The sequence below is a fragment of the Sturnira hondurensis genome, unplaced genomic scaffold, assembly GCF_014824575.4.
Source record: "Sturnira hondurensis isolate 20B ecotype Veracruz unplaced genomic scaffold, ASM1482457v3 Scaffold0001872, whole genome shotgun sequence".
Taxonomy (NCBI): Eukaryota; Metazoa; Chordata; class Mammalia; order Chiroptera; family Phyllostomidae; genus Sturnira; species Sturnira hondurensis.
In genome coordinates, this window is record NW_028074503.1 from 29558707 (window position 1) to 29573354 (window position 14648).

The 14648-nt window shown below is 44.0% G+C and overlaps 1 protein-coding gene across 1 annotated transcript in view; it reads right to left on the reverse strand.

Moving 5' to 3' along the window:
- FECH (ferrochelatase) overlaps positions 1-14648 on the reverse strand; it is a 34595-nt gene that overhangs the window by 2208 nt on the left and 17739 nt on the right. The window contains exons 5-9 of the mRNA XM_037034875.1: positions 13615-13749; positions 10688-10794; positions 6309-6407; positions 4513-4620; positions 3980-4144 (exon numbers count right to left, since the gene is read on the reverse strand). Coding sequence (XP_036890770.1) covers positions 3980-4144; positions 4513-4620; positions 6309-6407; positions 10688-10794; positions 13615-13749 — 614 coding nt within the window. The remainder of the gene's footprint in view (positions 1-3979; positions 4145-4512; positions 4621-6308; positions 6408-10687; positions 10795-13614; positions 13750-14648) is intronic.

The following is a 14648-nucleotide window of genomic DNA, read 5'->3' on the forward strand; positions in this document are numbered from 1 at the left end:
ACCAAGCCACATGCCGACTTTCCCCTCTGTTACCATGAAATTGCTCTTCAACTCCTACTCCCCCACCCCCATCACCTTCCCACAGGTACTTCGTTTCCAAACCTTTTTTGAGTTTGCATTGGATGGAATCCCCAAGTAATTTAAATCTGCTCATCATTCTTTTTTTTACTACCCTTCTAATGCGTGCCTTTACAAACTACCTAAGCAGAATGTTGCTTTAAGTAAATTTTTAAACCTGTTTTGATTCCAAGTGTGAAAAGAAGTAAATTAATTTCATGTATAGTGAACCTACATTGAATAATTCAGAGTTGGGCTTTTAAATATACTTACATTAAAATATCTAAAATAAAAATTTGAGGACTGTTGCACTACCATTCCTGCTCTCCTCTCCAAAAATATCTAGTTACTTCTCCCCCAAATAAGTGAGAAATATCTAATTATTATTTACTCAGGTAGCTAGGATCTCCTCTTTCCCTTTCCAAAATGCCAAGGGCTTTCCAGGTGTTTTATCCTTTGCCTTAGTACTAACAGCAGGGGAAAATGCTGCGATTCAGTGAACACAGAGTTCTCAAAGAGAGAGTGCGCGCTAAAGCTTCGAAGACAAGTCAGCGGCAGCGAGGGGCCTGCCCAGAACGGTTCCCCACCACTGCTGACGGGGAGGATTCTCAGATCCGCCTCTGTAGGGTGAGCCAGTGAATCATGTCAGCGTTTACATTCCATGTGCAGGAATTTATCCTCAGAAAATAGTGGGAAAAGCAAAAAAGGAAATGAGGTTTATTGCAGAGCAGTTTATGACAGTAAAAAATTAGAAACATCTTTAATGTATGCTAATTAAGGATTTGTTAAAATAATTACATAAATCTAACTACATGTGTTGATTGGAGTCCATACTACATTTTTAAGGGGGGGGGAAGGTTACAAAATATATGAATAAAATATGATCTTTGTTAACCATGTAGAAGAATGCCATTTTAATTAAAATATAAACATATTTACAGGAGAAAAAGATCTTATATTACCCATAATATTTGCATATAATGTCTGAGGAGTAAGGTTCTAAGTGAGTTCTCTCTCTGTTATATTTCCCTCAGCCATCTAAGCTCTTTATTATTTTTATTATAAAAAGCAGTAAAGTTATTTTTATTTGAAGAAAACATTCAAACTACTTTTANATAGTGGGAAAAGCAAAAAAGGAAATGAGATTTATTGCAGAGCAGTTTATGACAGTAAAAAATCAGAAACATCTTTAATGTACGCTAATTAAGGATTTGTTAAAATAATTACATAAATCTAACTACATGTGTTGATTGGAGTCCATACTACATTTTTAAGGGGGGGGGAAGGTTACAAAATATATGAATAAAATATGATCTTTGTTAAACATGTAGAAGAATGCCATTTTAATTAAAATATAAACATATTTACAGGAGAAAAAGGTTTTATATTACCCAAAGTATTTGCATATTATGTCTGAGGAGTAAGGTTCTAAGTGAGTTCTCTCTCTGTTATGTTTCCCTCAGCCATCTAAGCTCTTTATTATTTTTATTATAAAAAGCAGTAAAGTGGCCCTGGCTGGTGTAGCTCAGTGGATTGAGCGCAGGCCTGCGAACCAGACAATCGCGGTTCGATTCCCAGTCAGGGCACATGCCTGGGTTGCAGGCCAGTTTCCGGCAGGGGCCAGTCCCCTGCAGGGGATGCACGAGAAGCAACCATACATTGATGTTTCCTTCCTCTCTCCTTCCCTTCCCCTCTAAAGATAAATAAATAAAATATTTAAAAAAAAGCAGTAAAGTTATTTTTATTTGAAGAAAACATTCAAACTATTTTTAAAAGAAAGTTGTTTGAAACACAGATATTCTGCCATCAAAATAATCAAACAAACTCTAGGTAGATGACTTTCTTTATTCTCTATATGGACTAATTTATTAGTCACTAATAATCCAAAAAATGACCTCAGTTTAGTAATATGAGTGAATGTGAGTTAGCATTCAATACAAACAAAAGTACGGAAGGCATCATTAAATAAAGTCGAGACAACCCCACAACCTCATTTTAGCCAAGGACCACTTTCCCAGGAGTTCTTTAACTACTGACGAGTCTCTGGGGCACCCTCTGCCTTCCTCAGCGCTGGCCTGGTGACCAGCACATGCCCAAAAATCAGCAGGCTGGGGTGCTGGCTGAAAATCTCCGCCGGCCCACTCTGCACCCTGCCCGGCAGCTGCCACGCAGTCCCACAGAGGGTGAAGGGTCCTTCGAGGCCAGGCCTCCACCAATTACACCTGGACGACCAGGGGCGGGAGTTCTGGTGGAAGATGAGGGGGACGGGCTCCTCAGGTCCCAACACTCACACAACCCCCACAGAAGCCATGCTGCAGCCAGGAGATGAGTGAGCCAGTTTTCCTCCACTCTGAATGACAATCCACATCCGTCTCACCTAACAAGACGCTAAGGATGGTATCTGTCATTCTGCCTCTCTGCCCCTCCTACCCATCCAAATGAATTGCTTCTTTAATTCCTTGGTTGTCAGACTTCCACACAGCTCAATTTTCTGACAATTCTGGGTGACAGTTGTTCTGTAGTTTAGTTGTAATTTTGCTGTGATTGTGCAAGGAGGTGAGTCACATTTACCTTCGCCTCCATCTTGACCAATAAACAAATGACCAAATAACAAATAAAAATATTTGTCATTTCAGTAATCAGACTGATAACACAGGAGCAAACAGCTAATTACCTATATTTTGATGTGTATAATGTGCACTTTTTTGCCCAAGTTTATTTATTTATTTATAGAGGGGAAGGGAAGGAGAGAGGAAGAGAAACATCAATGTATGGTTGCTTCTCGTGCATCCCCTGCTGGGAAATGGCCCCTGTTGGGAACTGGCCTGCAACCCAGGAATGTGCCCTGACTGGGAAGCAAACCGTGATCGTCTGGTTCGTAGGCCCACGTGCCCAAGTTTTTGAGGGAAAAATAAGGATGTGTGTTACATACAGGTAGTACTAATTCTGCATCTATACAAATATTTTCAATTCTTTTATTTATACTTTTGCATTAAAAGTATAACTCTAGAAAGCAATAATGATATCCGCATGTAAAATAATACCCTGAAACACAATAACTGGTTTTGTTTCTAAATATAAATAAATAAATATATTGAATTAAAAAATTAAAAGGAAAGACTTTCCCCCCTGAAAGTTTGGGCCAAAAAATGTGGGTGTGCATTATACGGTAAATATATGGCAAAGTTTGTTAAGTGCATAAAAAAGATGGTTAAGATAATGACAACATACACGGCTCTGGTATGGATTCTATGTTGTTGTTGTTTTTAAGATTTTATTTATTTATAGACAGAGGGGAGGGGAGGAAGAGAAGGAGGGAGAGAAACATCAATGTGTGGTTGCCTCTTGTGCGCCCCACACTGGGGACCCGGCCTGCAACTCAGGCATGTGCCCCGACTGGGAATGGGACTGGAACAGTGACCCCTTGGTTTGCCGTGGGTTGGCACCCAATCCACTGAGCCACACTAGCCGGGGCGATTCCATGCTCTTTTCCTAAATGACGACTCCCATGTGCCTCAGACACCCAAAGGACGCTATTAAGTGAAGAAAAGGAATTACAGAACAATCAAGTTTTTCCTTCAGATCAGTGAATACAATCATTTGTTCCTAAAGAAATGTGGTTACTACTTTTAAGCAGTACAATGCTCAAACTAAGTGAACTGACGTGGCCACGGCGGGCCACCTGTTTCAGAAAGGCACCGAAGTGCTTCCTGACATGGATCTGACTGATGTGTCCAGTTTCATCACTCTGACTGAGCATTACTCAGATCAAGGAGGACACAGTACATATGCACACACACACACACACACACACACACACACACACACAATGTTTCTGAATGATACAGTGAGATCCTGGCCAAGAAAGGTTCCCTTTCAACCAAACCCCAGTGGGATTAAGAAGGTAGATGGCAGCATTTACCTCGCTGGCGAGGACCTGAGAGTACTCGATGTCCAGTTCATACAGGGTTTCAATGTGATCGCTGGTGAACGCAATCGGGACCAAGAGGATGTCCTTCCGCCCCCTCTCACAAAGGCCTTTGATGGTCTCGTCTGTCTGAGGGCCCAGCCAGGGCATCGGGCCGACCTAGGAGAAGGAGGGTGAGTACACACGGCCCTACCTCTCCTGCGTGTCCGGCACATGCCCCTCCCTAAGAGCAGGGGCCACGCTGCACATCTGCTTCCAGGGGGTTGGGTATTTCCACACTGTAGCCTGAATCCTTCTAGAAGTTGGCAGACAATAAATGACAATTACTGTCATTACAACTACAATAACATTTTAAGTCAATGGAACGCCAACAGTCGCTGGCGGAGTTCTTCCTGCCCATGGCGAGCAATCAGGTTACACAACAGCCTGTCTATCTGCAAGAGCCGAATCCCACCATTTTATAGTTTAGTTAAAACCAGACACGTTCGAAAGAGCGGACTGCCTGCGAACGCGTGGCAGTCACCTACCTTGGACTGCCACACCAGTCGGTAGGGGTTGGAGTACCCAAGCTTCTCCATGACTCTGTGGACAGTGGCGCCCACCTCCTGAGGGTAGGGGTCCCCTCTGTTGACCACCTGCAGCGGAGACACACGGCTTCCTGTTTCTACCCGCCAGCAGAGTGGGTGCCATACCCCCCCTCCTTGGGTGAGGTTATTCCTTTGGAACGCCCACTAGACTACTTAGAAAATGAGCTTTAAAATTTTGTCTTATGAGATGCACACATATTTTAAATATAGATTTTGGTTTTATTGCCCAAAAAACCTCCTGCGTGGGACAGAGAGTCCCCCTGTGGGCTATCGGTATGAAGGAGATCTGTTTACAAGTCTCGTGCATATAGCTGTTGTGCTTGTAAGTGAACATAGTTGAGTAAATGCAGTTCCCACTCTTTGCCAGGCCTGTGGGTCACAGGACACTGGGGAGGCGGCGTGGTGCCTACAGCGGCCGCTTCTGCCAACATGTGACCGTGAATGGTCCCTGTGGTGCCCCCTGTGTGAACCTCACTTTCCTCACCACCAGACCAAGTCCAGTACAGATTCCAAATGTGCTCTGAGACTCCCCGTCCCTCCCTACCCGCCTGATTTGATGGCATTCCTCAGCCCCACACAGAACCCTGGGGCAGCAAGAAACCTGGACGCAGCATGCTCAGACCCAGAGGGAAGAAAAGAGGAGCGAGGCTGAGGGGGAGAGTAGAGGAGGCAGCACCTGGAAACGTTCATGCATAAAAATGTGTTTCCTCCTTTCCCAGTTCAAGAGCTTCCCTCTGACACTTCAGACACGGCCTCATCACACGCAGGACAGTTATAAATAGGATGAGGGTGGAAAAGGAAGATGGACATGTGAAGAGGATTTGCATAATGCCAGAGAGAGAGAGAATAGGAGCCTATTCAAATACAACAGGCAGGCTTCCAGCAGAGAGAAACTCATCTCTAGGGCCACATACTGCTGAAACGACAACTTCTCACTGAGTGGTGTGGGTGGAAAAGCTGCAAAGGGCTCGACCCTGGTGACCACCAGGTGGCAGTCAAGACCGAGTTGAAGCGTGGCCCAGACTCGCCCATTAACTCCATTAACCATGGAGTTAAAACCTTAACTACACCCGAGAAAGTGAAATTCTTCCCTCTCCAGCTTTGAAAGCAGTGTCCGCAGAACAGGCTGCCAGGTATGAGTGGGTGAAACTGGCTGCTTATTCCCAGCACTTGGCCGCATCACACAGCACAACACTTGTTGGGTCACTCTGGCTCCCCCACGCTCTGTGTTTGCTTGCCACAGCGGGGTCCTTAGTCTTGGCAAGTTAAAACCCTAATCGCTTGCCAGAATTCAGAGAGCCCCTATCAAGTCTTGAGGACCTGCGATTCAACCTGCTGAAACGTCGGGCAGGTGAGAGCAGCCTCCTTCCCCTGGTTCCACTCACCGAAAACCCTGACCTGTGCGCGTCTCTTCAAGGAATTATCATTTTATACAAAGTGGGGCAAACTTGGGCTTATAGTTATGATTTTATCCTTGTATTACTTATTATATATAACATATATATTTTTTTCTACATGAACAACTGTAAACCTGATTTTCCCTATCTTGTGAAATAAATTATAAATATTGTCATTTGAATCAACTATTATTAGATTTGAAGAAGTGAGCCGCGTTAAAAATGAGCACCACACTAAGTCTCAGATTCCAGAATTCGGGATGTTGTGGAAGCTGGGTGCATGATGCACGTTTAGACATCCTTTCCCACGAGGTCACCCCACAAAATGCTCTTACTTACAGACATTGGCAGTGAGTGAGCAGAGAAAAGAATGACCACCTCGCTTCTCTTCTCCGGCGGGAAATGGTCCAGCTCTTTCTGAATGTGGTCCGCAAAGCACTGCGGAAACACCAAGAGAGGAGGGCCGAGAGCAAGCGGGAAGAAAGGGGTGGAAGGAAAAGACAGCATTTAAAAAATGAAAGCCACGCCAAAAATGTCAGAGCAACCCTCAAGCATCAGAACTCTCTTTTTTAAAAAATCGCCAACAGTACAGTCTCTCTTGTTTTGGTTCCGTCATCAGAATGGCTCATAACGGTTGCAGGGGCCTGGGGAATTTGATGGGAAACTTCTAAAGCTCGCTAATGGCTCACTGAGCATGAAGGCTCTGGATCCGCTGCCCCTCGGGAGGAACAGGGCACACTTCCAGATGGGAAGGAAACACAGATGGGAAGGAGAAGTTGTTTTAAGACTTCTCATTTGCTCGGTTAGCAGAAAAACAGCTTACAGGGTCTTTCTAAATCTCCTTGGTTTGGCTTTCGGGCATATTGCATTAAAATACATTAGACAGAAATAGTAAAGGAACGGGAAAATATTATCTATTTTTATGACCTCTTCCTTCTGAGCCCAGTATCCTCACTGAGTCAGTCTTCCTAACAACCTTCATAACAACAGATGAGAGGTTGTAAAACTTCCATTAAATTCACGGAGGGGGGAAAGATGCGCTGACGGGGGTGGGGGTGGGGGAACCTGGGCTGGAATGCAGGCCCCGCCCCCTCCCCCAAACCTCTGTCGACCAGACCAGTTAATTCCCTCCGTCTAGTTGGCACTTTCAGATTCACATCAATAGGTGCTGAAATACCAGCTCTGAAGAGGCTTCCTTTCATCTTACACTTTAATCATTCTTTGTCATTTCACGTCTAAAGCAAATGCTACAAAGAACATTATGGGACCAATTGACAAAATTCTAATGTAAACATAGATTAGACAAAGTAATCAATGTTAAATTTACTGCACTTGAATATTGTATCATGGTTATGGAAAAACACATCCTGCTACTTAGGTGTAAAGGGTGATATATATATATATATATATATGTATATATATATATATATCTCCAAAGGTTCAGGAAAAAATTATGTGTGTATATTTATATATAGATACATACCCATACACACAGAAATAAGTGTTATTAAAAATATATGAATCTAGCCCTGGCTGGTGTAGCTCAGTGGATTGACTGCGGGCCTGTGAACTAAAGGATCGTGGTTCGATTCCCAGTCAGGGCACATGCCTGAGTTGCAGGCCAGTTCCCAGCAGGGGACCCATGAGAGGCAACCATACATTGATATTCTCTCCGCCCCTTCCCTTCTAAAGATAAATAAATAAAATCTTTGAGAAAAAAAAATATGTATGAATCTAGGTAAAGAGTAGATGAAAGTTCCTTATACTAGTCTTAGTCTTGTAACTTTTCTGCATGTTTGAAATTATTTCCAGATAAAAAGGTTTTTAAAACATTATAAAGAAAAAATATCATTCTAAAGGACAATTTATCAAAACTATGTAAATTTATACTTGTTGGTATCTGGATTTATACCAATTTAGGATGAGCAAATTATTCTGCAATAAATATTGACCTAGTATTAATCTTTCCAGAACCCCCCAAATTTGGTAAATGCCCTAAGGCACAAAATGGTGCCTAGAGAACTAGTTTGAGGCACCAAAACAGTATTTTCTGGTAGTCTTTGCAGGGTTTGGAAAATCAGGAAGCTCAGAAAGGGTTGTTTTGGACAAAACCCCAGGTACGAAGGCCAACTGCAGAGTTCACACAGAAGCCTGGGACATCCATGTCCTCCCAGCAGCTAGGCAACAGAAGTAAAACGACTATTTTAACTCATTACCTCCTCTAATAGGTAGGAATGTTGATTCAAAATATTTGTCGTTTTAGCCCTAGCCAGGCAGCTTGGTTGGTTAGAGTGTCTTCCCAATACACCGAGGTTGCAGGTCAAACCCCAGGAACCAACCAGTGGATGCACTGATATGTGGAACAACAAACTGATGTTTCTCTCCCATTCTCTTCCTCTCTCTCTCTCTCAATCACAGTTCTGGTCTTTTATTATATTTTTAGTTTTAGTTCAGTTTCAGGTTCCCCCCCCTCTATTTCTGCTAGATATCAAATCGCCCTCTCATATAATCTACGTAGGATTAAGAATAAAATCTATGCATAAAATTTTGTTTCCAAAACATTTTTGTATCTTTCCTTTTCTCATCTGGCAAACCTGCAAGTACAGACATAGTCTGCTGTGGCTTACAACAGACCCTAAGCCATCGTCGAAACGATGTGGGCAAGTCCGAGTACTGCTTAAATCATCCCAAACCCATCTGCGGTATTCTCTCCACACAGCCCCTCAGCAGAACGAAAGAGGCAGGCAGCTCTCAGAGCCTTCAATCACACCATCCAGGAGGGCAGATAAATGCCGCTAAAATTCCCTTTCATTTTATGAACGGAGACTTCCTCAGTTAAGAGACCTTTCCATCTTTCTGCTTCCCCCCTTTCCAAATGGCTGAATTTTAATGCAAACCTAATTACTCACTGGATCAGGGCAGGCAGATGCTGTGCAGACCCGCAGCTCTGTGCTACCACATGTCAGCGCTGACCTGAAACACCCCTCGCTTCCAGTCTAGGCCAAGAGCAAAAAAGCTGGCAAGCCGGGCCTTCAGGTGCTGCTGATGGGGCCCAGTCCCAGAACAAACGAGTGGGAGGGGGACGCCCAGATCCAAACCACACGCATCCTTAAGGGAAGGCCCCTACTTTACACTTCTCACTTAAAACTGGATTTCAACCTAAGGGTTAACCCTTGACATCACCTACACGCCCAAGAACACTGTCTGCCCAAGGCGGGTGGGGGAGGGGGCTGGCTGCTTTTAATGATGTCTAGCACCATCTAGTGGTTACAGATTTTAGGTGACTCCAGACTCTTAAAAAAAGTGTTAAACTGGTATTTCCGCAGAGAATGTCTGAGGAATGAAACATAAACTGGATGAAATCTGAATCATCTACCGTTTCTCCTATCTCAACCTGAGGCAGAAACTTCTACCAACAGAAAGTAACTCTATTTCTATGATTTAGGGCAGTTACCAACAGCACTCTCTATTCAAAGGGAAAAAAGGTTATCCATCCATTGTGACCAAATGGATGGACCTAGGTGGTATTATGCTAATCGAAATAGGCCAGGCAGAGAAAGACAAGTATCTTATGATTTCACTTATATGTAGAATCTAAAGAACAAAATAAACAAACAAATGAAACAGAAACTGACTCACAGACACCGAAGAACAGACATGGTTGCCAGAGGGGAGAGGCTGAGGAAAGCGGAAGAGGTTAAAAACACACACTGGTTCACATCCCCGGTGGCCCCAGGGGTGCAAAGCGCAGCACAGGACTAGTCAATACTATCGCAGTAACTACCTGTGGTACCAGTGGGTACTTGAAATACTGGGGAGACCACTTTGTCAAGTGTATGAGTGTGTAACTGCTACGCTGCACACCTGAAACTAATACAGAATAATGCTAAATGTAAGCTACAACTGAAAAATAAAATTAAAAACAAAAACAAAGCTATTGGTGCCCTGACCAGAGTGGCCCAGCTGGTTGAGCATCTTCCTGCAAAGTGCAAGGTCATGGGTTTGATTCCCCATCAGGGCACAGGCCTGGGTTGTGGGCCTGGTCCTCAGTGGGGGCACATGTAAGAGGCAACCGATCACTGTTTCTCTCTCACATCAGTGATTCTCCCCCCTCTTTTTCCCTCCCTTCCCCCCCATCTAAAAATAAATAAATATTTAACAAAAAGCCATTGGCTTCAGAATTGTAGTTTTCACAGATTCTCCTAATATCAAGCATCTATTAATATAAATATAATTGTGTAGAAGAATTTTGAAATCTCTTCTAATACATGAAACTTTCTCAACGGAAATGTTAAATTTATTTTCATGTCTCAGAACATCTAGATATATTACCTTTAAGTTTTAAAAACTTTTGACACTTTGAAGGATTTAGAACAGAGGATTTGTCCGTCCGCCATTCAGTCTATGAACACATGTTAGCAGAAATGCCTGCATAACCTCTGATGTTCTTCTGGTCACTGGGAAACCCAGCACTCAAAGTGTGGTTCTGCTACGGTTTGTGACTAACAGTATCAACCCGAAGGAAAGGAGAGAATCCAACCTTTAGTCTTTCGATTTACTTTCTCTCGTCATAATAAATCAAGACTGTACCCCCTCCCCCTTTTTAAAATCCCCAGCACACAACTTAGGCAAGAGAAGGGTGAGGCTCAGAGACAGGGACAAGAACCTGCCCCACACCCGCAGCTGGGGGCAGGGGCTGCGGGTGGTGGTGGGCCTACCTGAATGAGGAGGGGATGCGTGGGCCACCTGTCGATCGTGCTCCACTTCATCCTGGGCTTCTTTCCCACTTCACTGTAGTATCTGTAAATGGCATTTAAACTGCTGCCTGCAATATACAGGGGCCTGCACTTAGCACCTGCACACTGACTATGGTGAAAATGAAAGCCGAGACCAAGAAAGGCAGTCACTGTGAGTTCAAAGAAGCAACTGCTTCTATGCTGAATCAGTCTAATTACAATCCCTTCAATACCAGAAAAGGCATATAGATTTAACCACCCTGCAAATGAAGATCCCTAAAAAGCAATCCATTTCAACAGCCTTTCAAAGATTATTGAGGTCATTTCTAGTGAGAAACACGGTCACAGTGGATGTATGAAATGCAAGTGGTCGTTATTTGCAGGGACCTAATGTTACAATTAAAAGCATGTTGAACTTCTTTTTCCCACAGTGAAGGTAACCCACCCCACTACGGATGTGCAGGGGGCAGGAAAGAAGGAGAAACTGGCCATCATTCCCACAAAGTAACACAGTCATTGTTTTATTCTAGCATTGCTCTTTCCCATTGTTATTTTTAGGTGTCTTGTTTTACCAAGTTGTAATTTTAGTATATATAGTTTTGCATCCCGAGTCCTTTGGACATTTTTAGTTAATATTATGAAATGACTTACTTCCCACATTATAATGAAAGCTTTCTAACCATCCTTTTTAATGGTTTGCTCATAAAAACAGCAGCTTATTGAGGTTTCTACGAGCACTCTCTATTTTCATCTGCTCTTATAAAATTGTCATCATTTCCTAGAATAAGTTAACTAGATATCAAAACCTTACAGGTAATCTAACAAAACTTGCATTTATACGCAAGAGATGGAAACCATGAGATTTTAAAGCCTAAACAAAGGTAGAAGGTCCCAACCCAGTGCAATGTGACCCTGGCCTAGGGGAGCTGGAGCCGGGGCCTGGCCGTGATGCGATGAGATGGGTGTGAACGCATGGCCTCTTCCTCGGTCTTCAGGCACTGCCAACGTTCCCAAGCACTGAGCACTTGGTGATGCCAACCCACTGGTTTCTCTAACTGTGCAAACTATTCATCAGTTGGGTTTCCAATTTAAAGGGCTAGTCAGGACAGAGCCACATGTCAATCAAAGGAGTGTTCTGAGGCTAAGACTCAACTTTCAGAAAATAAATGAGTTCCACTTTGGTGAGTAGAATACAGTGAATGAAAGGAGTCCAAATGGAGTCCATTCCAGGTTCACAAACAATCTCTCCAGAAATTACAGTCACCACCATATTTATAGGTGAGCATCATTTTCAGATGTACAGAAGGACTTCGGGAAGCCACATTAGCTGTTCGGGGTCACTCAGAAACACCCGATGAACTACTGGAAGTAACTAAGAGGAAAATATAACGAAAGCAATCGCTGGGGACTGAGGACAGGCTCTGCCACAATGCAGGTCGAAAAGCGCAGCAGATAAGCGACACTCAGCCGGCGCAGAGAACAACTGTGCCTCCCAGAGGCTCTCCCGTCTCTTTGGGTACACGCCCTTGCTGTGACCTGTGCTAGACAAGAGCTGTGCTTGACAATCTTCTCAAGCTGTCTAATTGTGAGAGCAGCCATTTACACATGGAGACATATCCTTTAAAGCAAGGCACAAGTAGACCATATTTTGCTGTGTATAACGCACACCTGCATGCCTGTGCGCATTATACACGGGATTATTAGACTGATATATATATAATGCGCAACCTTATTTTTCCCTCAAAAATTTGGGAAAAAAGTGCAAGTTTATAAAATCTGACTCATTGTCCAATAACACAGTACCAGACGCTTGGAAGTTTTAGAGGTACATTTCCAAAAGAAATCACAATTCAGACTCTCGCGGGTGTCTGAGGACTTGACGTTTCCCCGGGTGCCCTGGGCACAGCAGGCTCTGTGGGTGGCTCCCAGCCGCCCTTCAGTTGCTCCCCTTAGCTATAAATAACACACTACTATCCAAAAGCAATCTGGGGCCACAGTGTGCTGACCCAATCCCTGAAACAGACACAAACACACGTACTTGGGCGGGGGGACCGTAGAAGCCCTACCATCAATGAGACAGGGGTGGGAAAACGTGGGTTATTCTCCTGCTCCAGTTAACTACGTAGGAGATAACACACAGTAATATTTCCCCAAATCTAGAATACTACGTTTGAAGAGGGAACCTCAAACTGGGCTCCGGTTCAATTAGTAACCAACCCATAAGTGAAGCACAATGAAAAAAATACTGTATTTCCAATGCTATATGGGCACCTCTGCTTTCAAAATGCAAACAGCAATCACCTTTGCTACATTAATAAGAATACTAGGGGAGCCATAAAAATAGGCTTATTACACAACCTATTTTTAAGGTTCATTCTTGATCCATTCATTGTACCTGCTTTTTCCTCTCATGGCATACATAAATTAATTACCAAAATTCTGCAGCACACTAAAAAATATATTACTTTTTTTTGCCCATCTGACAGGTAACACTCTGATTTGTTCACACCAGAGGGCTATTGTTGTGTCAGCTATTGTCATTTTTTTATCTGACAATCTAAGGGAAAAGAGGTCGGTGCCCCTGCCTAAACAGTCAGGTTCCGCATGTTCTGAAACTTGGCCCAGCCCGCGGGTTGAAAATCCCTGCACTAAACAACTGCATTGGGTCCTGACCACTGGCAGCCCCGCCTTCCGCCTTCACTTGTAATCTCAGCAGACTGGCCAGCAACTCAAGGGACAGATGAGCCACGAGATTCCAAACGGACTGACCTGCACTCTCGAGTGGAAAGCAGACAGGCTGGATTTGCTGCTCAAATCACAGAGGACTTACGCTGTCCTTCCGCGCTCAGCTTCCCGGGTCACTTCTGCCAGGGCCCTCTCCACCCTCCGCTGCAACGCGGAGCCCTTACCTGTGGTAGAGCAGCTGTACTGGGGGTACTGTGTGAAAGCAATCGCCCTCTCCAGCCCATCTCTCTCCATCTCTTCAATTGCTTCTTCTGTTAAAGGGTGGACGTACCGAAATCCAATATAGTATTTGTGCGGGGCTATGAGGAAGCATATGTGGAAAGGAGAAAGTATTAATCTTTATATGGATTCCTCTCAGTGGCCAAATGTAACACGACGTCCAGAACAAAGAACAGTTCACCTAATTCCATGTGCGGAATTAGGGCAATGTGCGGAAGTTGAGACTATTCCCTGGACCGAATCTGGTCATCAGCTGGTACACGGACCTCTAATCACTGTTGTCCGGGACCAACCTCCCCCCTCACACGTACACGACTGCACTTAGCACAGTGACTTTTAAAACTCACATTTCTGTGCTTAGTCCTCTGCTCTTTACTGAGAAGAGAGACTTGTAAGAAGGGAGATAAGAGCTAGGAACCTCCTCTCATGTGCTGGGCACCCTGGTAGACACTTGGCTTTTTATTCCCTTTTGTTTAAACCCCAATTTTCAGACAGGGAAACAGAGACCCTCCAAGGTTAATGGACCTGCCCAAAGTCACACCCAGCAGACGGTCGAGCTGGAATCAGAACTCGGCCCTGCCCATGCCAGAGCCCATGGTCCTTCCTTCCCCACCCCCACCCACTTCCACCACCCAAGTTCCCCCTTCCTGTGCCCTCAGGCCTCCAGTCACTTAGCTTATATAAAAGTTCTGGGACACTCGATGCAAGTTCATTGATAACAAGTGACTGAAGTGACTCTTCTTGTTTAATACATAAAAAACACCCAACAACGATGCTTCAATTGGAGGTACCGAGTGGCTTTTAAATCAGTGTTCTTGGCACCTTAAAGGACCCCTGTCAGCTGCGTCTGTGTTCCTGCCCACAAGGCTTTGACAATCCCCCCTTTGTCTGCTCCTGTGTCCCCCTCCACTTTATTTTTATTATTTTTAATACGTTTATTGGTTTTAGAGAGAGAAGTTGGGGCCAGAGAGAAAGAAAC